The sequence below is a fragment of the Trichosurus vulpecula genome, chromosome 7, assembly GCF_011100635.1.
Source record: "Trichosurus vulpecula isolate mTriVul1 chromosome 7, mTriVul1.pri, whole genome shotgun sequence".
In the NCBI taxonomy this organism is placed as follows: domain Eukaryota; kingdom Metazoa; phylum Chordata; class Mammalia; order Diprotodontia; family Phalangeridae; genus Trichosurus; species Trichosurus vulpecula.
Window position 1 is genome coordinate 11,331,920 of NC_050579.1, and position 22,796 is coordinate 11,354,715.

At 46.6% G+C, this 22,796-nt stretch overlaps 1 protein-coding gene across 1 annotated transcript in view; it reads right to left on the reverse strand.

Annotated features, from left to right (window-relative positions):
• ADARB1 (adenosine deaminase RNA specific B1) overlaps positions 1-22,796 on the reverse strand; it is a 92,308-nt gene that overhangs the window by 15,067 nt on the left and 54,445 nt on the right. The window contains exon 8 of the mRNA XM_036767069.1: positions 7,169-7,350. Coding sequence (XP_036622964.1) covers positions 7,169-7,350 — 182 coding nt within the window. The remainder of the gene's footprint in view (positions 1-7,168; positions 7,351-22,796) is intronic.

Consider the following 22,796-nt stretch of genomic DNA (forward strand, 5'->3'; position numbering starts at 1 on the left):
CTAAGCAGTTTTAGTGAACAGGTCATCCCGAAGGTTTTGTAACAAGGCTCCTACTTATCAGCTGGTGTACCCAATGGCACTACATTGGGAAACAGAAACTAGAAGACAGATTTGGCAGCTCTCCAATGGGACCTTCCTTCCTGCCCCATGAACATTAGTGTGACCCAAAGCTCTTGGCTCATCTCCCCTCCACTGACCTCATCCAGTCTCATGGCTTCTTCATATGACAACAACATCTCAACCTCTGGGTCCCCGCTTCTTGATAAATAATGGACAAACTCCTCATTCTGTCATTTAAGATGCCGGCCTGTTTTCCAGTCCATTGAAAAGCCCAGAGAATCCTGTTTGGGGGGTGACCTGAAGGCCATTGGGGAGGGAAAGGGGAGGGAGCAGTAAAGCTTAATAGCATCTTTCATACACTAAATGCTGTAAAAGGAGTCATCCAGGAAATGTGGGGGTGGGGAAAGGAGGGCCCAGGAAGAGCTGACAGCTTGGTGCTGCCCTGGTCCCCAGGGAGCCTGAGAAGGCCCAGAGCAGGAACAGCCAAGTGAGTGGCATGTGAAGCCTCAGGGAAGGTCCACCGACAAATAAGGGGTGGGGAGGTGAGGGGTCCTGAGGAAGAACTGAAGTCCTTCCACAGTCTCCACCATTACAGTCTCCACCATTAGGCCCAACTTGATGACTTGGGATTACTTGACCACATCTTTTCCTGCTTCCCTTCCCTAGCTCTGGAACACTCTCCCACTCCCTCCCCCAATGGCCTCTGACAGAGGTGGTCCCTCCCTCTGGAAGCACTTCCTATAATGTCACATGCACACACCCCTCACTCTTCCTGGCCCAACACATCACACTTGGTGCTGGGTCTAGCAGACGTTCTTACAGAGACTGCCTAATTAGCAATTACTAACAACATTGTTCTTACTGTATGTGATGTTTGCCAATACATTTTCTTAAATATAGAGCATTAAAAAGAAAGATGATAAACAGATGCTTTGGGATTAACATGCGTGTCAATACAATTACAGACTCGAGGCTACTCCCATCCTGGAACCTGTCCCTGGCCACTTCTAATGAGCCAGGACTCCATGTGCCAAGCAGGCTTATTCCTCTTTCCCACTAAACTTCTTTTTCAAAGTGGCACATTCTCTGAGAACAAGAATTGGTGGGGCCTGGACAGCCCAGGACCAGTTAATCCAGGACAAGGCAGCACAGGGAGAGTTCCTGCCCAAGCAAAGGTCCAGCAGAGCCTGAAGAGAAGGCCTCAGTAGGCCTGGAGCCTGTTTCCACTGCAGGCCTATTCTGGGTTTACCTTCTTACCTCCTGCTCCTCACGGTCATGGAAAAGCAGAGAGGTACAAAGATAAAAGTTGTGAAGCAGCCAAACTAATTAAAGCTGAGGGGAAAATAGCACTTTCAACTGGCCTTGTTTTGTTTTTTAGTTGGGGAGGCAAATACCCAACAATTTGTGAGCTGACCAAGGAAACAAATGAGAACCATGAGACCAAATGACAATTAGTACATTGAAATCATCTGTGGGCCTCAATGCTTCAGTGAGATGTGGTAGGGTGTGAGGAGGACAGTCAGGAAGGCCTGGGATCCCGGCCAGGTGATTGGGGCCAGTGACTGACCTATCCTCCCCATGCCCCAGGTTTCTCTCTGAGACTAGATGTCACAGAAGAGGAGCTGAGGCCAGTGAGTTGGTGGTTAGATTTCCCCCCTGGGAGTTCTCTATATCTCATAGATCACAGGTCTGACAACTGGAAGATAACATCCTTCATTTCATTAGTGAATGCAGGCCATCACCGATGGGGGCTCCCCTTCCTGGCTCATCTACACTGGCTCTTCCTGAGCTCCCTCAGAGTCACTCCAGGGCACCCCTCCAGGCAGCACAGCAAGGGGCTCTGGCCATCCCTGGCTTTCACCAGGATTTGTCCATCTCTGCTGCCAGTCCTACATCTCTTGGAGGATCATTTGTCCAACCTTCATGCTCATAATTCATTGTCTCTATTTATAGAATGTATTTTTAATCAGAGGAGAGTTGAAGGTTTTACAAATTCATTTTCCTGGGAGTGTCACAAACTTTGACTCCCAGATATATTAAATCCCCTCAAAATGTGGCTCCTTCCTACCTTTCCAGTCTTCTTATACCTTACCATATCCCCCAACATCCAATGACATCCAATCCTAACCTCCTGGCTCTCCCTCCCACTCCCCACTCTGGGCATTCTCACTGGCTTTCCCTCCCCCTCCTCAGCTTTACCTCCTGGCTTCCATGAGTTCTAGCTAAAGTCCTGCTTTCTGAAAGAAACCTTTCCTGGTCCCTGGTCCCCCATGATGCTGATGCCTTCCCTCTGAGACTACTGCCATTTATCCCATATGTATCTTGTTTGTACATCAATGTTCCCACGTTACCTCCCCTGTCAGACTGTGAGCTCCTTGAGGGCAGGGACTGTTGTATTGTTTTGTTCTTCAATGTCTCTGTGCCCCTAGTTCTCAGCACACTTCCTAGCACACAGAAAGCACCTATTAAATGCTAGTCAAGTGAGTGATGGCGCAAATCCGTGCCAAGAGAGGATAGAGAACCCTCACATCCTGTGGGCAAGCTGAGCTCTCCAACAAGGATTGATTAGAGAAGGTCACGGAGGAATTTCTGTGCACTCATTTTAAAAGAAACTATGGGAAAGAGAATGGTAGGAAAAACGTGCACCTCTGAGTCTGGTCATGGGAAAGGAAGCAATGAGGTGGGAAGGATGTGGAGCAAGGTGGAGTTAATTCCCTTTGCACCAGTGTTCAGATCGTAATCGGTAACAGGGTGTAAATATGGTGACCCCACCTCAGCCCTGCAGCCTCCTTCCAAGCCCACAGACATACAGCAAACTCTGAGCATCAACTGCTGGACAGAGGACGATTGAAGTTAGGAAGCAATCGGGAAGGAGAAATGCTGAGCTGAATCAGACCATCAAGTCAGAAAGCCTCACAAAATGCCAAGAAGTATCTTCAGATGGATGATCCCCTAAACAGACCCCGCACCGACAGGGCCTTTCTGCAGCCCCTTGCACAGGCAGACACATGAGCTTTGTTTGTTTCTAGGTTGAGGAAGCTCGCTCCTGCTCAAGGCAGTTGTTAATTCAGTTCTTTCTTAATCAGCCAGAACCTACCTTCCTGCTCCTTGAATCTGCTCAGTGTCCTGAACACTGGATCCTCTTTCTTAGAGAGGTGTCCAAATAGTCAAAGATAACATTCCTGAGCCCCTAAGCTTTCTCTTATCCAAGTTAAACACCCCGAGCTCCTTCAAACATTCTTTGGACAAGATGGTTTGCTGACTCCACACCAGCTCGGACTACTTTAATGGGTCCATGTCCTCCCCATTCTTGAGCCTTGTCCCCTTTTAAAAGGACCTCAAATTAATTTAATTCAACCCAGCAAGCCTTTGTTAAGTATTTAGTACATACCAGGCTCTTTAACAGACTCTTGAGATACAAAAATGAAATGGCCCCAGCTGTCAAGGAGCTTCTGTTCTCTGGGGACAATTAAATTTGGAATCAACTTATCATTGTAGTTTTGTCTGACTTTAAGTGTTCCCAAGCTAAGGTTCCACAACTGCACAGTTGATTTTTGAAACAGTCACTTTACTCAGATTTCCCTCTGTATCCCTCCCAATCTCCCAGAAAAGAATCCATTTATATCAAAGAAATTTTTTTAAGAAGAAGAGGAAAAAAACCCAGCAAAACCAACCAAGATGGGAAAAATCAGATATTATACACACCCTTCCATTGCCATAGAGCCCAACATCTGCAAAGGAGAGGTGGGGGAGGGGTGTCTTCTCTCTTCTGAGGAGCCAACCGTGCTCATTCAAATTCCACAACATTCACTTCTGAGTGTTGTTCCTTCCATTTCCATTGTCATGGTGACTGTGTATATTGTTTTCCTGGCTTTGCTGACTTCCCTCTGCATCAGTTCACATAAGTCTTCCCACATCTCTCTGTATCCATCATGTACCCCAGTTGCTTCTACCATATTCCCCAATCGATGGGCATCCCCTCTGTTGCCACTTCTCTGCTACCACAAAAAGTGCTGCTGAAAATACTTTGTTCTCATAGCTAACACTAATAATCACTGACTTTATATAGTGCCTACTATGTGCCAAGGACTATACTAAGCCCTTTACAATTATTATTTCATTTGATACTCATGACAACCCTGGAGGGGGGGAGGAGTAGGAGCTATTACTATCCCCATTTTAGAGATAAGAAAACTGATACAAACAGGGTCAGTAAGTGTCTGAGGCTGGATTTGAATTCAGGTCTTCCTGACTCCAGGCCCAGTGCTCTATCCACTGCACCACTGGCTGCCTCTCTTTCAAGCCTCTTTTGTTGTCATTGACCTCCTTGGGAACACGGTGGTATGTCCAGGTCAATGAATTGTTGATTTTAACAATCACTGCTGTCTCTTCTCATTGGTTTGACAATCTCTTCTGAAATATTTTGAGGGAGTAACAAGAAATGTGCTGATCTATCATTTCTGGAATCTACCATTTTTCTTTTTAGAAAATCCAAGTATTTCTCCATTTTAGTTCCCTGAAAACTGCCATTTGCTGTTTCTAAAAGACTATGAACAATGGTCCTGAGATTATACCTGCAAGTTGGTTCAGCACAATGGGATATCCCAATCTAAAACCTGGAGAGTCAACTCTATATGCCTCTACTGAACACCTGTTGTGTTCCAGGTCAGGTGTTTGCTCCAAAGATATAACAATGAAACAGTTCCTGCCCTCAGGGGGATTCAACATAAATTTTACTAATCAGAACTGAAATCCACATTTTCCATTTTCAAACCCACTATGTCTTTAGAGCCATAATTCCCCAAAGTCTACATCATGATAACATAGACATGTCAACACTACAGAACATGGACGCTCTTGAAAAGAGAATAGATGACCTAAAGGGAGGAAGTGTTTTTCCTTTGGACCACCTATTTCTCCATTCTGAAGCAAGCTCTCTCACTTCTCTACAAGTGTCCTACATTTTTCTATTCCTTCTTAAGCATGAATCTTTTGGGGGAAATTTATGCACAAAAGTACATTTCTTGCCCCTTTTAACAACCAAATTGTCCATATTAGAAAGGACACAGTAACTTATTCATACATACGTATACACATTTATGTAATATGCATGTAGATACACGCACATAGAGAGAATCTTTTACAAGAATGAAGTTGAGTTTAATGGATGAGAAGCCTTTCAAAAATTCTGGCAATCTTATTTTTATCAAACTTTTCCAAAAACTCTGACATTCTGGATGTTAGTTATTTCTCAGTAAAGATAATATATTTGCACAACATTTATCATTCAAAGACATAGAGTTAAATGTTTAACCACTAGAATGAAATGGCATACCCTTCCTTCGAATATAGAAAGTACAGTACAAATGAAGAAAATTATTTTTCTCTCAGTCATGAAAAATTAACTCCCTTAGTTATTATGCAACCAAATCCTAGACCCAAATGTCTTAGAGGCAGAGATGGAAATAAGGATTGCAATTTCAGGCTACCACATTGGTCTGTTTTAATCCCCTGTACTTTGTTTTCCCTCACTCCAGCTTTGTTTGCAAAATGCTTGTAATTCATTAAACATGCTGCCAAATAAAATTCCATCTGGCTTTTTTTTCCTCTAAAATTAAAGACATGCCAGTAGCCAAGCACAAGAAAATAAAGCAGGGGATGCCCGCAAAGGAGGAAACACATTTGGGTGGTCATCAGGGCTTCAATATTAAGCTTCAAAAAGGAAATATCAACAGTGAGCAATAAAGATTTTTAAAAGGATAAAAATACCTTAACTGTGTCCTTTTAAATAAGGGTGAGCTTAGAAGTTAGGACCCTTGAATTCAATTGCTCTTGGTCACTTTACCGCTAGCCACTGACATTCTAAAAAGCAGTAACAAAGAGCTTTAAAAGCAGCTTTGAGAAAGATGAAGCAACACAGCGACGCATCCTAGCTAGAGGCTGATGGACCTTTGCTCACCCAACCAGGGCTCCATGATGTTACTGGAGGAGAGGAGAATGCCAGCCCATGGAGTGCAGGCATGATGGACCAAGACCACACCCAGGCCGGGGGCAGCGGGGGCAGTGATGGGGGGACCCAAGGACATCTGAGTCTGTTCTAGGTCTGTCTGCCTCCTTCTCTGCGCACTGGACAAGGGGAGGGAATCTGGAAAGTTGCTGGGAAAGACACTTTCATAATGAAAACCAAGCTCCAATGTTAGGACAAATATAGAACCTAATACAATAAGGAGCAATAGAGAAAGTGGAATTTGCCAAATCTGGCAGAAGGCTTCTAGAGGAGAAGAGGTAAGTAAAAACAAAATAGAGGTCCCTCACAGGGCCCGTGGACAAAGTCCAGCTTATCACTCCAAACCTACTGCATTGCCTGCTCTCCCACTAGGGGTCGCTCTCACACAGCCTCCAATGGAAAGACCAGCTAACTGTGAGCTCATTCCCTGCTCCCTCCCAAAGGGTCGCTCTCACACATCCTTTAATGGAAGGACCAGCTAGCTAGGAGAGCTGCATTCCCTGCTTCTCCCCCGCCCCCCAGGGTCGCTCTCACACAGCCTCTAATGGAAAGACCAACTAACTGTGAGCTGCATTCCCTGCTCCCCCACTAGGGGTCACTCTCACAATCCTACAATTTAAGGACCAGCTAACTGTGAGCTCATTCCCTGCTCGGCCACTAGGGATCGCTCTCACACATCGTCCAATGGAAGGACCAGCTAGCTGCGAGCTGCATTCCCTGCTGCCTCCCAAGGGGTCACTCTCACACATAATCTAATGGAAGGCCTAGTTAGCTGTGAGCTGCATTCCCTGCTCCCCCACGAGGGGTCGCTCTCACAATCCTTTAATGGAAGGACCAGCTAGCTGGGAACTGCATTCCCTGATCCCCACTAGGGGTCGCTCTCACGCATCCTCCAATGGAAGGACCAGCTGACTGTGAGCTGCATTCCCTGCTCCCTCCCAAGGAGTCACTCTCACACATAATCTAATGGAAGGACCAGCTAGCTGTGAGCTGCATTCCCTGCTCCCCCACGAGGGGTCGCTCTCACACATCCTCCAATGGAAGGACCAAAGGCCGCCCAACCACAGCAGAAGCATTGACATCACTCCATTAGATACTTGCCGCTAAGTAAAGGTCGGTTGAGCGTATACAGAGGTGGAAGCTCTTCTATGTCTGAGATCCGCTGGTACACTGCTCTGGAAAGGTGGTCCCCATGGTACAGACTCCCCAAGATGATGCTAGAGAAGTAAATGGGCTCCACAAAAAGGCTCAGCAAGGATCCCTGAATGCCCAACACGTTCCACCTAGAGGGCAGAAGAAGAGAAACACCTTCCTCTTAATGCGCCTCCGGACTCCCCGAGAAAGCAGCCACCCCTAGAGGTTCCGAACTCTGTTCTCTCCTGTGTCCAGCTATCTCCTGCACTGCGTCCACTCCACAAAGGGGAGGGCTAGAAGGAAAGGGTCCATTCATCTGTTAGGGAAACTGAAAAGAAAACCAAAGCTGCCTGACATGATCCAAACTGGCCGGAAGCCCGGGGCCTCTCTGGTGGAGATGGCGTGATGGAGACCTTGTGTGGCCCAATCCATCATGAGGCCCTATGGAACTTGGGTGGATTCAACATACAATGGGAATAAGCCATTTCAGACGCCCCTCTTCCAAAAAGTCAGAACACTGTGAGCCCCGTGAAATCGCACGCACAACACTCAACTCCCTCATCCCCTCTGGGGCCTCTGAATCCCAGGCTGGACCATTCCTTGGGACCCAAGAGAAACTGGTGACTGACCTCAACCCAAGAACATCCCTTGGTCTCAGGGCCCCATTCTGCATCAGAGGATCAGGAAATCTCTCTGAGAAGCAAGCAAACAAGCAAGCAAGCATTTTCCATCGAGATTATCAAAAAGACGAGTGGTAGATAGTCTTGCCCAAGAAGGATTCAGGCACACCAGCATGGCTATCTAAACAAATTTTTATGGTGCCCCAAGTCTAACTGTGGTTGCTATTTATAGATATTTATGTGTGAAAGAAGCAACCACTATTTGGTGTTGCTTGGCTGGTCCCTCAAGGGGACCTGGAGACTATCTGGCTTACTTGCCACCTAAAATATAAAAGCAGCAGCTCTGGGGTTGATGTTGGAGGCTTTAACAGAGTTCCCACTGCCCTGTGGTCACGTTTGACCCAGCGTTACCAACTGCCATGGGAAACACACAGACAGAACAAAACAAAATTCACACTGGATTTGAATCTAACCAGGAAACTTATCCTTTTAAATCTTACTAGAAATAAAGCTGTACTTCATTGTATTTTGTGGTTCGTGTCAGCATTCTAACCCTGAACTTGAATTGCTGGATTGACCTGAGTTAAGCCTGTGTGTTGGTAAGCAAAATGGGCTCTTAGCACTCAGTTCAACTAAGTGCCCTTGAAGAGTTTGGCCTTTGTTTCCTTGATTGGGTGTCCTTGGTGTCTCCTTGCCTCAGGGGAGGGCCGAGTTTACACATGAGTTTGAGTGACATGTCTGGGACAGCAGAGGCTTTTAGACCATGTGGGTTTAAGTCGCCTCTTTGTGACAATTCTAGGTCACGTGGGTGAGTTGCATGTGTGACTTGCCCTTGACCCTGAAAAAGATATAAAACCAGGGGTTGGCTTTCTCTTCTTTGGAGCTCTTACCCACGGCAGTGGTGGCGCGAGTGATTCTGGGCCAGCCCTCGTTATGAGCTCCCAGGCTGAACCTAGATGTTGGTAACTGTGAATCTGTATTATGGTCTGTCTGTCAATGTTTGTAATTTGTTTGGGGCTCTCACTCTTGGTAGCGCGAGATGATGTGGAGACTCCAGGCAGGTGTAGCTAAGAGCCCTCCAGCTTGAAACCCGGATGCTGAGACTTTGTCAAACTCTGGTAACTATGTATTGGGACTTGAATCAGACAAGGTCTGTCTGTTGATGTTTGTAATTTGTTTGTATTTTGCTCTGAAGTTCAGGGTGCTGGTCTTTTCCCCTGAACTAAATGAATGATATTTGTATGCTGAATTAAAGTAAGCTTGTCAACCCCTTAACGTTGCTTTCCTTACTAAAGCAGATCAAAAGAACCCGTGCTTTTGCAGCGTGCTGGTAGCATTCTTGTTGCTGGGCTTGTGTTGGTCTTTCACCCCCACAACAGCTGCTAGCCAGATTGTTGAAACTGCCTGGCCCAGAGTAACTGGTGTGTTGACAGGAGTTGGTTCTAATGACTTCATGGGTAAGTTCGTTGTTGAAATGGGGGAAGGTTAATGTAAAAGAAACTGCGCCTCTGGTGATTGTACCCAGGCTAGATATGGGACCCTCGTGTCCTGGAGCTATCATGGGGAGTGGGATAAGGAGAGAGCTCCCGCTAACCCCTAGGGCTATTCCAATGGATGCTCGAGAACCTTGACAGGGAAAGTAAAAACCTAGCAAAATTATGCATCCCTTGGCTCTTTCTGAGATTTAGAAAAGCTGGATTAGTCACAAGGAAAATGAAGATAAACTGTCCTTGTGTATTTGGCACTTAGAGGCAAAGGGTAATAAGCTTTTGATCTTTGAAGGAAAAGAAGGGGCTTATGGATCTAGTTACAGCCCGATGAAAAGGGCAGTGCTGCTAATGGGGGTGGGGGCTGCTCGGCTACAGATGGAAAGTGTGATCTGCTACAGAATGTGTTCAACCCTGCTGAGATGAGAGCTATAAGAGAAGACAACACAGGAGGAGCGTAAGGACTGCAGACCCAGCCTGATGGGAACAGAACCTGGGGCCAATCCCATTACTTCTCTCAGTGCACTCCACCCTCCATAGCAGACACTGGCTTTTACCACTAAGGAACTTGGGAAGTTACAGGGAAAGTTTTAAAAACACATTAATGAATCATCAAAACGATAACTATCAAGAGTGTAGTCTAATGAGGTCAACTCTTTTAGAGTTCCATAGAACACCAAGCTTACAGTGGGTTTGCTTTTACAAGGCTAACTAAACCAGCACGAAACCCAAATGGGGACTCCTTTTTCAGGCAACTAAAATGGAGAATTTTGTATACTCAGCTCCACAAAAATGAATTCTCTTTGGAATTAATCCTCCAATGGGGGATAGTAAAGGAGGGTTGATATTTTTTAAAGCAATGTGTCTGGTGGACTGGGTTTATGCCCCATAGTCTCTACCCATCATTTCCTAAAATCAGTCTGATTCAGTCACAATTAAATTTTTGCCTTTTGGGTGGAACCCCACCTGGATGGTATCAAGTTTTAATTAGAGGCCTCCCCAACCGACCTCCATACCAGCTTGGGAAGATCAGTTGGTGAGAGCTGAGGAGACCTGTCAGCTGTTCGGGGGTCCACACAAACAGGCAGACTCCCACTGCCATATTACAGGTGGACAAGGTTGAGATTCTTTACCCTAAGAAGCTTTGGATGTGACTTTTGAAACATGGACAAGATGTTCACTAACACCTTTAGGCTTATGAGGTCTGGGGCAGCAAAGGTCCTCCCACCTTGCCCACATTTGGGGCATTTTGGTCATTATTTTCTCAACTAGTGGTTCAAAGACCCCCAAGTCTTTGTATCCATATATGAGAGATGGTTGAGAGCAGTTCTCCTGGGGTGCAGGTTGAACATCCCCCAAGGTTCAGGGTATCCTAGCTATAGGATCACAGTTGTACCAGAAGCCATACTCCCAAGTCATTATGGCACCAAATATACGAGGGACTGCTAGATACTTATAAGGGTCAGCTAGATGGCTCAGTGGATAGAGCACTGGGACTGGAGTCAGAAACACCTGAGTCCAAACCCAGCCTCAGACACTTCCTAGTTGTGTGACCCTGATCAAGTCAGTTCACCCTGTTTGCCTTAATCCACTGGAGAAGGAAATGGCGAAGCACTACAAGATCTTTGCCAAGAATGCCCCATGGACAGTATCGGAGTGTGACGGTCCACAGGGTCACAAAGAGGTAGACATGACTGCAGCCCAGCATCCATAGCAGTTCTAGCAGGAAAGCTACCAAGAGAAGAAATAGCCTTCCTCAGTGGTAGTAGCTAGAAGGTCCTCTCTATGGGTCTCACATGTGGGTGGTAATCAGAGGACTGTATCCTGGGCACCTTGTGAGTATCTCTATGGGCACTTAACACAGCCATTTTATTTTGGGCAGAGCCAAATGGAAGCCACTGGCACTGCCAGAACCACCCCCCCACCACCACTCAACCCCACCCCCCACACACACATGCACACTAAGACCTAGCCCTTGTGAAGTGTTTTTCCCTAGTTTAATAATGGCTCTGCCTGTTCTGAAGAAAGTATCCACAATTGGCCCTAAGTGGCTATTAAATTCAATAATCTGGAACGCCAGGTGTTGGGAGACCTATTAACTCTTCCCAGGGGGCCAAGGAGCATGGCTGGCATGTGCAAATGCCTTGAGAGATGGGGCAGACAAGACTTTTATTTATATTGATTCCTGTGTAGTGGCCATGGAGATTTCATGGTTGGCTTGTTTGGGGACTAGAAAGAACAAGACTAGGTAATTAAAGGTTCTCCATTTTGGGGTCAAAACCAATGGAGGCAATTTGCTGAAGTGTCCCATCACATGCAGTTAGCTGTTTGTAGGGCATGTTAGAGCCCACTAGAGACGTCATACACCCTCTGCTGAACAGAACAATCAGGTTGATGCCCTTATAAAAACAGCAGAGATTGGGGATTGGGTCCATCATCATGGGGGACATGGGTGCTAGGATGCCCTGGTATGGCAAGCACAGGACCCTATGATGGTCTTCACTCAGAACAATGTGGCTACTTATGTTCAACAATGTTCTTTGTGCCAGCTGGAGAATCTGCCTTTGAAGAATCAATATGACAGGATCCCACCAAGTAGCTCTCAACATGCTCCAGACTGGTAGATTGGTTAGACTGGCCTTCTTCCTCCATTGAAATGAGTAGTTGTGCACTCACTGCAGCTGAGAATTATTAGGAATAGAGGACTGCAATGCCAGTTAAATTTGCTACAACATCAGACACAATAAAGACTCTTATAAAATGCATCCATCTTCCTCACGGGCCCCTGGTACCATTGCCTTGAATCACTGCTCTCTTTTTACAGCTAAAAAGGTCTGAGCCTAGTCCCATCAAAATCATATTCATTGGGTTTTCCATCTTTGTAACTATCTTGGCAACTAAGAAAAACTCTGCCTTCTCTCTCCCCTGCCTCCACTGCTGCCACCTTCCCACCCCACCTCCCAACTGAAATAGAAAGAAAATAAAACCTTTGTTACAAATATTCATAGTTAAGTAAAACAAGTTCCTGCATTAGCCCTGGCCAAGGAAAATGTGTCTCAATCTGTATTTGTGGGTCTGCCTCTCTGTTGGGTGGGTTGAATGTTTCATCATAAGTCCTGTGGAATTGCAGATGGTCGTTATGTTCAACAGTTATGAACAGGTCCTAAGTCTTTCAAAGTTGTTTGTCTTTTAAAATACTGTTGTCATTGTATGACTTATTCTCGTTCTGATCATTTCTCTCTGCATCAGTTCATATAGTTCCACCCAAGCTTCTCTGAAACTGTCCCCTTAATCATTTCTTATGGCACAATATCATTCCATCATATTCATATATTATAACTTGTTTGGTCATTCCTCAACCAATGGGCACCTCCTCAAGCTTCAATTCTTTGCTACTGCAAAAAGAGTTATTATCAATATTTTTGTGTATCCTTAGAAATTGTTTTGCTTCAGATTTTTCTCTACCTTAATTTCCCCTTTGTCTTTCTATTTCCCTTCTCCCTTTTTCTTCCCATTTCTCTGTTGAATGAAATGTATTTCTGTATCCAACTCTTGTGTGTATTCTTCTCTCCTTTGTCAACTCTAGGGAGTGAGGTTCAAGTGTTGCCCACTCCCCATACTTTTTCTTTCTTGTTTGTACAGGCTTCTTGCACACCTTGATTATGTGAGATAATTTCCCTATTCTTTCCCTCTCTTTTTCTCTTAGTGTATTCCTCTTTCCCTACCTTTCCATTCTTCTTTTAAGATCAAGGCATAGCAGATACCTGAATGGTTATTCCCAGATCCTCTAATTAGAATCCTTCTTTGATCCTTGGTGATGGCAGAGTTCTGAGAGAAAACATGTATTAACTCTCCATATCAGAATGTAAACAGTTTATCATTGTTTATTCCTTTATGATTGTTCATCTATGTGCCTTGTTCAATTCCTGTGTTTGCATCTCAAAGTTTCTATACAGCTCTAGTATTTTTGTCAGAAATATGTGGAAGTCCTCTATTTCATTAATGATCTATTTCTTCCCTTATAGGTTTTTCCTGGGTAAGTTATTCTTGGTTCTAAGCCTATATCCTTTGCCTTCTGGAGTATTTCTTCTAAGATCTCTGCTTCTTTACAGAGGGGGGGAGGGTAAATCATGTGTAATCCTTACTGTGACTTATTAATTTCTAGGGGCTTGCAATATCTTTTTCTTTGACTTGGAAACTCCTGATGTGGACTATAATGTTCCTGGAAATTTCCATTTTCAAGTTGCAGGAAATTACCAGTGGATTCTTTCTGTGTGCACTTTGCTGTCTGGTTTTAAAAGATTTGGGCAGTTTTTTTAGGATTCCTTGAACTATGATGTCTAGTCTCTCTCTCTCTCTCTCTCTCTCTCTCACCCACTCCCTCCCTCCGTCTCTCTCTCTCTCACTCTCTCTCTCTCTCTCTCTCTCTCTCTCTCTCTCTCTCTCTCTCTCTTCCCCTCCCTCCACCGCCCCCCTTCTCTCTCTCATCAGAGCTTCCAGGCAGTCCTATGATTCTTAAGTATCTCCCCTTAATCTGTTTTCCAAGGCAGTTGTTTTTGTTATGAGATATCTTACTTTTTTCCTATTTTAAAGATCTTGTTGACTTTGCTTTAATATTTTTTGTCTCATACAGTCATTGGCTTCTCTTTGGTCCATGTAATTTTTAGGGAATTTGTTCCTTGGGCAATGTTTTGTACCTCTTGTGCCAAGTTAATTCCTTTTCCAATTTTTTCTTCCATGGTTCTCATTTCTTTTCCAATCTTTTCCTCTAGTGCCCTCATTTCATTTGTAAAAACATTCAAAATCTTTTTTTTGCTTATAGCTGTTATGGAGTCTTTGTCTTCTTCTGGGTTTGTATCTTGAGTGTACATGTCACCAAAATAGCTTTTTAGTGGGATCCTTTGTTTGTTTGCTCATTCTTTTAGTCTATTTCCTGACTCCAAACTTTATGTTAGGGCTGGGCTCTGCATACTTCTGGTGGGAATGTCTGGGCTTCACCTACGAAAGGGACCAGTAATGGCATAGGAGGTGCCATCACCTATGATGTTCACTTGATGTTCTTGGTGCTATTCCTGGCCATCCTTATTGCTTTTCTATCAGAATATTAGCCCCCAGTCCTTAAATTTAGAAACTCTTTTTTGTATTGTAATTTTAAAGACTGTATTGGTTTTGTGTGTATTACATTTCTCCTCTAGCATTGCTTGAGTTCAGAATCGATCTCAGAATTATTTTGAGACTATTTTAGTGGTAGAAACGCTCCTAGAAAAAAATTGGGACCTTTCCACCAAATAGTGGTTTGTTGTAGGAAAGGAACCCATTATTTGTGGTCTTTTAAAGAGGTGAGGAGACCACTTTGCTTCCTTGCCATCTAAGGCATCAAAGGCCCAGCTCTTGGGAAGCCGGTGGGAAGGTGAGTAGCAGAATTCTCATTTGCACTTTACAGGTTGCCTCCCCAATTCACATCTAGGCCCCCTGAGATAGGAACTCTTTTATCCTTTATGGTCCTCTGTGCTTGGAACAAAATAAATACCCACTGCCTGGAGTGGCCTGAGTGAGAACTGGACTGGAGTACTTGGATCAGGCATTGGCCTAAGCCATTTCATTTTTGCAGATCTCCTGATCTCTTCAGTGACTCACACGCAGACATTCCACCCCTTTCACCTTCCCCACTGCTCTGGAAGCCATTGCATGACAACGAGAATGCACTGAGTCACACATGACGAGCTCTCCAGTGATGTGTGGCCACCCCTTCTGTTACTCTCTAGCCTCTACCCAAGTCCTATTAGAACATTAACTATACAGAGCTCGCTATGGGCCAGACACCAGGCTGAGGGCTTTACAATCACTATTCCATTTGGTTCTCATGACAACCTGGGGGGGAGGGGCTATGATGGTCCCCATTCCATGGATGAAGAAACTGAGAGAAACAGAGGTTACAGACTGTGCCCAGGCTCACGCAGCTAGGACGTGTCTAAGGCCAGACTCAAGCTCAGGTCCCCCTGACCCCAGGCTGAGCACTCTATCCACTGTGCCACGGAGCAGCCCCTAATTAATTGTATCTTCTAAACAGGAGGAATAAGAAACATCTAGATCAATAGCTGTGTGAGGCTGGAAGAAGCACTGAGGGGCTCATGGCAAAGTGAATCTTCATATCTGAGCTGGAATCCGACTTTGGACACAAACTTTCTATCTTAGCACCAGGCCTGGAGTCAGGAGGACCCGGGTTGGAATCCTGACACTAACACCTTGCCTGCTGTGGGACAAGTCCCTGGCCCTCTGTGGCCCTTCCAGTTCTAGACCTGGGACCCTGGCGCTTCCAGCAGCCTTGAACACACATCTCTAAATCAAACCATCAAAAACAACTCTTCCGGGTCCTTCTGTGATGTGATCATGGGATAAGCAGGTGACAAGCAGCATTTGCTCCCCTCTCTGCCCCAGGGGCACCCACCCACATCATCCGTGAAAGTTGACATAGGAAAACACAGCCACCTCGCACATCCCCTGGGCCTCCGACACTGACCTGGGTAATTTCCCAGCAGCCAAGAGACAGGGCCATTTATCATGATTTCAATTTAATGAGGCCTAATGTTTTGCTAGGATTATGTTTTCATCATAATCACTGTTTGATCAGGCACCAGCACTCCTGATCCTCTGTAATCTTGTTCCAATAACAATTAGGTGCTCAGTCAGAGGATAGATATTCAAAGTTCAAGCCCAAAGTTTTATTACAAACTCTAAACCTCTTGAAAAACCTGTATGTCACTCTGGCCCCTGTACATGACTCTTCCCCTGTCACTGTCCTCAGCCTTCTCTTCTCTCTTGAGGCTCAGCAAATGCCTTCCCCAATTCCGGCCCTAGGCCACCTCATATACCCTCAACAGTCTGGTCTGCCCTCTCCTTTGCTTCCATCTTTGATGAAGAGGTGGCTCTTCTCCTCGACAAGGTCAAACCTTGTACTCCCCTTGTTTTTACCCCTCCTTTCTCCTCTAATCATCCCCTCTTCTCTCCCTAAATTTCAGTTTCTCTAGTCGCTGGTTCCTTGCCTGATGCCTATGAATGTGCCCAGATCTCACCCATCCTTAAAAACCCTTGCTGGGACCCTCCATGCCCCCAGACTATTAGCCTACATCTCTCTTCCCTTTCATAGTCAAACTACTAGACAAGGTTGTCTACACTCATGGCTCCACTTCCTCTTCTTCCACTTCTCTCACTCACAATCTCTCTTCATATCCACCACTCTACACAAGCATCTCTCTCCAAGATCACCAATATTGAGTCTTAATGGCTAAACCCAATGTCTTTATCTGTCCTCACCCTTCTAGCACCTTCCGTAGTATCTGATGGCTCTTGACTGGCCCCTCTCCCCCATCTCCTTCTGGAAAGTCTTTCTTCTCAAGATTTTCATGAAGTTTATTCTCTCTTGATTCCCCCACTGCCAATGAGACTGCTCCTTCTCAGGCTCCCGTAGAGGACCATTATCCACATCCCACCAACTACCTGGGTGCACCTCAAGGCTCTGTCCTGGGCCCGCTTCTCTCCACATGATCTCTCTTGGTGATTCCATCTGTCCCATGAATTCAAATATCACCTTTATACAAATGGTTCCCAAGAAGGCATCTCTTGCCCTTAGCTTCCTCCATCCTACATCTTCAACTGCCCCCTGGGCCACTCCTCTTAGATGTCTCACTGGCTCCTTGAACTTGGCACATCACAAACAAAGCACATTCTCTTTCCCCATACATAGGTCCCTCTTTGGAACTTCCCTCTTTCTCTCATGGGCACTATCCTTTTTCCAGTCCCCAAGGTTGACAAACTTCAATCACTGTTGACTCTCCATTGTCCCTCCCCCCATGTCCAATCAACCCCAGATATGGCGGATTCTCACACCTCTCCCCTTCAGGCTACTTGCTTGGTCACTGCCTTAGTTCAGGCCCTCATCACTTGCTTTGTTGAAATAGCACAATAATTATTCTTCCCGTGCTCATCCCTCTTCTCTCTAGCATATCTTTCTCCAAACCGCCAAACTGATATTTCTAAAGAACAGATCTATGGCTCTATATTGCCCCCAGGATTAAACACCAATGCTTCTGTTTGGCATTTAAAGCCCAAGTGGATCTTTTCAGGATAGACTGACACCTTTAGTCCTGCCATTCTGACCCATTTGCTGCTCCCTCTCTTGCCTTCAGGCAAAGGAGGATGGAATCACAGAGCTCCAAGAACAGGTTTAGCATTTGGCAGAGTCCCGCTAGTCTTGTAGAAAGGACAGAGATGTGGGCCAGAAAATCCCTCGGGGTTGGTGCTTTCAAAATCAGCTAAATGGCTAGACCCAAAGTCTAGTCATTCATGGACTAACCTCCCCAGGAGGATCTTCCATGGAGGGCCCAAAGGAACTGGGCTTGGCCTCTCTGGAGGGAGGCTTGGTGTCAGTGCTGGACAGCACAGTTTAGAAAGGCCATGGAAAGCTAGTGTGCTCAGAGGAAGGAAGCCAGAACAATGAAGGGCCTCAGTCAATCAACCAAAAAGTTTTTGTTAGGAGGCTAAAGGCCATGAGGGGACAGGCTTGCAGAATTCTGATCCGCAGGCTCTGGCTTGGCTTCTACATTTAGAGGTTTGGTTTGGGTGGGTCTAGTGAACCTGAGGAGTTTGTGAGGGGTTTCTTTGGGGGCCAGGCTACTTCTCCTACAATCACATCTCAATTAAGAAGCTACATAACAAATAGCTGGTCTGCTCACTGAGAAGTTGGCATTCCTTCTGCTCCAGAAAGGATCTGGGCAGGAATGCAAACGAGGACCAGAGTCTTTCCCATTTCTTCTGCCACCCTTGGAAAAGATGGCAGCTGTGCTGACTGGACAACTGGCCCATCAGACTTTGGAATGTGGGGGAGACTGAAGGGAGCACACCAACCCTCGGCTAACTCCACAGGCCACAGGCTCAGGCAAAGCTTAGGTTGTTCCCTTCCCCACTTTCCAAAAGAAAAATATAAGGTCATTTCTGGCTTGAGGCCTAAATTGGGACACACCAACACAAAAGACAAGACAAGAACAAGGCCCAGAAAAGAGGGGCTGAGAATATGCTGGCTCTGCTGGCCTCACTTGTCAGGGAAGACTAATGGGTTCATACACCGTCTTTGAGGGACAAATCTGCAGGGGCCTTCCTCCCAGAGGCTCCAACACCATGGCTGGCTGTCGATAACTGAAAAGTGACAGGTCTAACTTTCAGCTCCCACCCTCAGAACCAGCCACTCAATGCTATACCTCAAACCCACTAGCCCCAGTGATTCACACAAACATGATGGCAGCATGAATTCTGAAGGAGAGTCAGTCTTCCCGTTGGACACTGAAATGGAGAAGACATTAAACAAAGCCAGCAGAAGACATGAAACAAAGCCAGGCTCTGAGCAATTCCCAGCCAAGAAAATGTGGGTGGGCATTACCTGAGGGCCCGAGTCCTGGCCATGATGCAGAACAGGCAGCCAGTCAGGGCCACCGGGTAAGGGGCCCTAGGACTTCAGGTCTAAGGTTCACTTGGGATTTCAATCTCTTGCTCACAGACCAGCATCTGCCTGACTTCCTGGTGCTACAGTCTCAGGCACCCCAGGGAAGGAGGGTCGGAGGCATTTGGGGAGCAGGTTGCAGCCTGTGCTGTTAGGATGCTGCTGGGATTTCTCCTGCCAGCCAAGGAGGACAGGATGAAAACATGCTTGGGAGGTCCTGAAAAGGGGCAGCTTCCCCATTCCCATCATCATGCAGCAATTACACATATAATTCCTTATGTGGAGAAGACACCAACCACATTTGTGAGAGACTGTAACTGAACAAGAGATTCCCTCTGGCCTTCCACAGGGTCTCAGTGTGGGCGGGTGAAGGCAGGGTTCACAAACACAAGAGTGATCTCAGCAACCCACCAGAGCTGCCTGAGAGAGACATTAATCTAGCAGCTACTGTCCTCAAAGGAAAAGACAAATCATCTGCTTTTTGAAGTGAAAATTACCTCAAAGAAGAGAGAAAAGGGTTCCTCCTATTCTTACCAAGTAGGATTTTCAACCTTTTAAAGGTAGAAATGAAGAAACAAGTTTCCAACTTTCAAAGAAAGATTATTTAAAATCATTTTCTATACATAAGAAATGGCAACATGTTGATGCTCCCATCACATATGAATAAGTGGGTCAATCATCTACAGGATGAATTCTAGATACTGATTGGAGAACCAGAGGAAAAACTCCAAACACGGCCACTTGGATAAATCTAAATTCATTGTGAGATGTTGGCTTCATCCCCCTAAGGAGGTCCACCCTCCTATCCCAGCTCTGCACCTTGGCTGTATGACCTAAGACCACTCCCTGAACTTCCTTGGGACTCAGTTTTCTCACCTGTAAAATGGGGGTGATTTAGATCCTATGTCACAGATGACATCATGGTTGCCCCAAAGGAGGCAGGGGGGCTCATCAGAGAGGGGCATAATCATCAGAGAGGCAAGCTCCATGGTGGATTGCATCCACACAGATCCTGACTGGGAGAGGATGTAGATGGAGGATGAGCTGGCTCCTTTTGCTAATGTGCTTTTTGCCAAATGGACCTAAGACCCAGATGGGGCCAGGAGGAGGCTCCAATGTAACTTTCACAGACACAGATTGACCCCTGACACTGACCTATGCCTCAAGGCTCTGACAAGGGAATTCTGTTTGGGGTGGTCATCTTTCCGGGCATGTCCAACCTGGCAGCTTGTAAACAAACTACAGCCAAGGACCATCTCCTCCTGACCCTGAGGCGCTGTCCTGTCCCACACTGCAGAATGCTGGAAACGCTGAATCAGCTTCTGACAGGCCACCCCCTGCCACACCCCACCCCAGGGCTCCTCACGGAGAGCTGGAAGCACCTAGGAGACCGTTAAGCCCAAATCCCCTTATTTTACAGGCAAGGAAACTGAACCCCAAGAGGTGTGGCAGTCTGCTGAGGGAAGGTCATGCAGGTGCAGAGCACTGACCCAATGGGTGTGGATGGCTCCAGAAGAGTCACGCTGAGCAAATGCCCAAGCTGCCAACCCTTTACTTTCTAACCAACCAACTTCTGCTTAGGAAAACAAAACTTTTTCGACAACATAATTCCGGGGAAGTGCTCTGGCAGCCTGTGCGGTTGGGAAGAAACGGCTTTCTAGAAATAGAAAATGGCAGACAACGAACCACCTCTGGTCCTAACGACTTCTGCAAAAACCAGCAGACGTTCCCCAATTGTCGATTTGATGGTTCTTCAGGCTGGGGCTGAGATAGGTGGCCCTTTAGGGTTCCCTGTAGTGTTCAACATAAGGACGAGCCTGTCATCACAAGTCCTGAATGCCACTACTAACAAGGTCTGAGGCCCCATCCACTGAGCTGCTGAAACCCCCTAACGGGAAGCCCTGAGACTGCTCAAGGGAGGAAGGGAAGGCTCAGCCTCTCCCCCTACCATATGGAGGGAAGAAAGCATTGTGCTCCTCTTCCTGGGTTTCCTCCTCTGGCGGCAGATGAAAGGGGAGGAAGGAACCCGGAGCTGAAGAATTCCAAGGAGGAAGAGTTAAAGGGGGTGGGGAAAGAGAAGAGGGGACAGGAAACCTGGACTGACCAAAGTCATAGCGATAGGCGAAAGCACAGAGTTCACACTGTCTGAACACAGGCTCCCCCTCCCTTGGCACAGAGGAGAGAGTCCAGGCAGCGAGCTTAGCCCAGAAAATGAGGCCGAGGGCTGGAAGGGTCTGCTGAGCAGTCAGTGGGGATGGCCTCTGACCAGGTATGCAGATACACAGAATGGCACAGAAAAGCGTTTATTAAGCACCTACTACATGCTACACATTGGAACTACACAGAGAAAATTGGAGATCTGGGTTGGAAGGTGTAGGACCAGGAAAAGTAAGCCCAGGAGAAGGTTCAGAAGCCAAATGTTTAGACAGAGGCTTCTAAGAAGACAGGAGTGTGTTGGCAACCAAAAATGGGCTCCTTAGCACTTAGTCAACAAGTGGCCTTGACTAGTTTGGCTTTTTCCCCTGAACTGAATGCTGTTTGTATGTTGGACTGGAGTAAGCTTGTTGGCCCCTTCACCTTGCTTCCCTTGCTTAAGCTGATGGAAAGAACCTGTGCTTTCCCGGTCAAGGCCTTCACCTTGCTTAAGCAGATTGAAAGAACCTGTGCTTTTCCCGGCGTACCTTACACCCCCGCAGAAGCTGGATGGTTAAAAGCAGCTCCCGTTGGAGCCAGAGGCTGCTACAGCCGCAGCCGCAGCCGCCAGTAGCAGAGCTGACCTACGGGAGGAAGCTGAACAAAGACTTCAGGCCAGTGGGTAAACTTTTTACCATAGAGGGGGAAGCATGATTTTGCTTTACGCAATCATGCTTCTCTGTAGCCTCCTGGTTACTCTTGTAAGGCGTACTTATTGGGCCTGGAAGCTTTTCATTAATATGTCAAAATGGGGATGCTGGTTCATGGGTTGGTTACTGTGGAGCCTAAATATATGTTTTGATTCTTCTGCCTTCTACTTTGAGAGTTTCTTATATCCGGCGGTTCCGAACCTTTCAGACATGTTTATGATCCTCTTTGAGATTGTAAACTCTGCCCTCCTAATACAAGGAGTAGCGGCTATTCTGGCTAACCCACCCGAGAGAAACTCTCCAGGTGATTCTCACCAACGAGAAGAAACTGGATGCTGGGTGCGAGCAGAGGGAGGGACCCTTGCGAGAGAGGAGGAAAGCCAGGCGGGGTCGGAGAGAGCAGGTTTCATAGGTGTGGAGAGAGAGGAGCAGGGTCCAGGAGCTGGTCAGCCTGGGGAAGGCAGGAAGGGCTAAGAGCAAAGGTCTGGGGATGCAGAAGACAAACGCCATGGGGGGAGAGGACAAGAGAAGAACCATCTCACACAGGAGAGAAATGACCAAGGAGACGTGGAGAGAGTGAGGAGGGCCAGAGGGTGCTGGGGACCTGGAGGCAGGAAAACATCCTGATTCTCAAAGAAGGGAAGACAATGGATCGTGCTGATTTAGGCCATAAATACGGCTTCCATTTGGGGCAAACTTTGAGGCAACATTGAAGAAGATGTCATCACAAAGAGCCTTGGCGCACAGCAGGTTCTGACAGACTTGTCAGAGTGAACACGTAATCACTGCTCTGTCTCTGCTCTCTCCTTCCCACCTTGCTCTCTCTGTCTACCCCCCCATCTCTCTCTGTCTCTCTCCCTCCCACCTGTCTCTCTGTCTCTGTTTCTCTCCCACCTTTTTCTCCCTCTCTCTCCCCCCTACCTGTCTCTCTGTCTCTCTCTCTCCCACTTTTCTCTCTCCCTCTCTTCTCTCCCTCTCCCCTCCTCTCCCCAACCTGTCTCTCCCTCCCACCTTCCTCTCTCTGTCTTTCTCTGCCTTTTATTCCTATCCCAACGTGAACTAGGTGTGTGCATGGGAAGCCAGCCCAAGGGACAACAACTTCCCAGAGGGCAGCCAGGGCAGAAATACCATGAGGTCTCATCAATCCAAAAT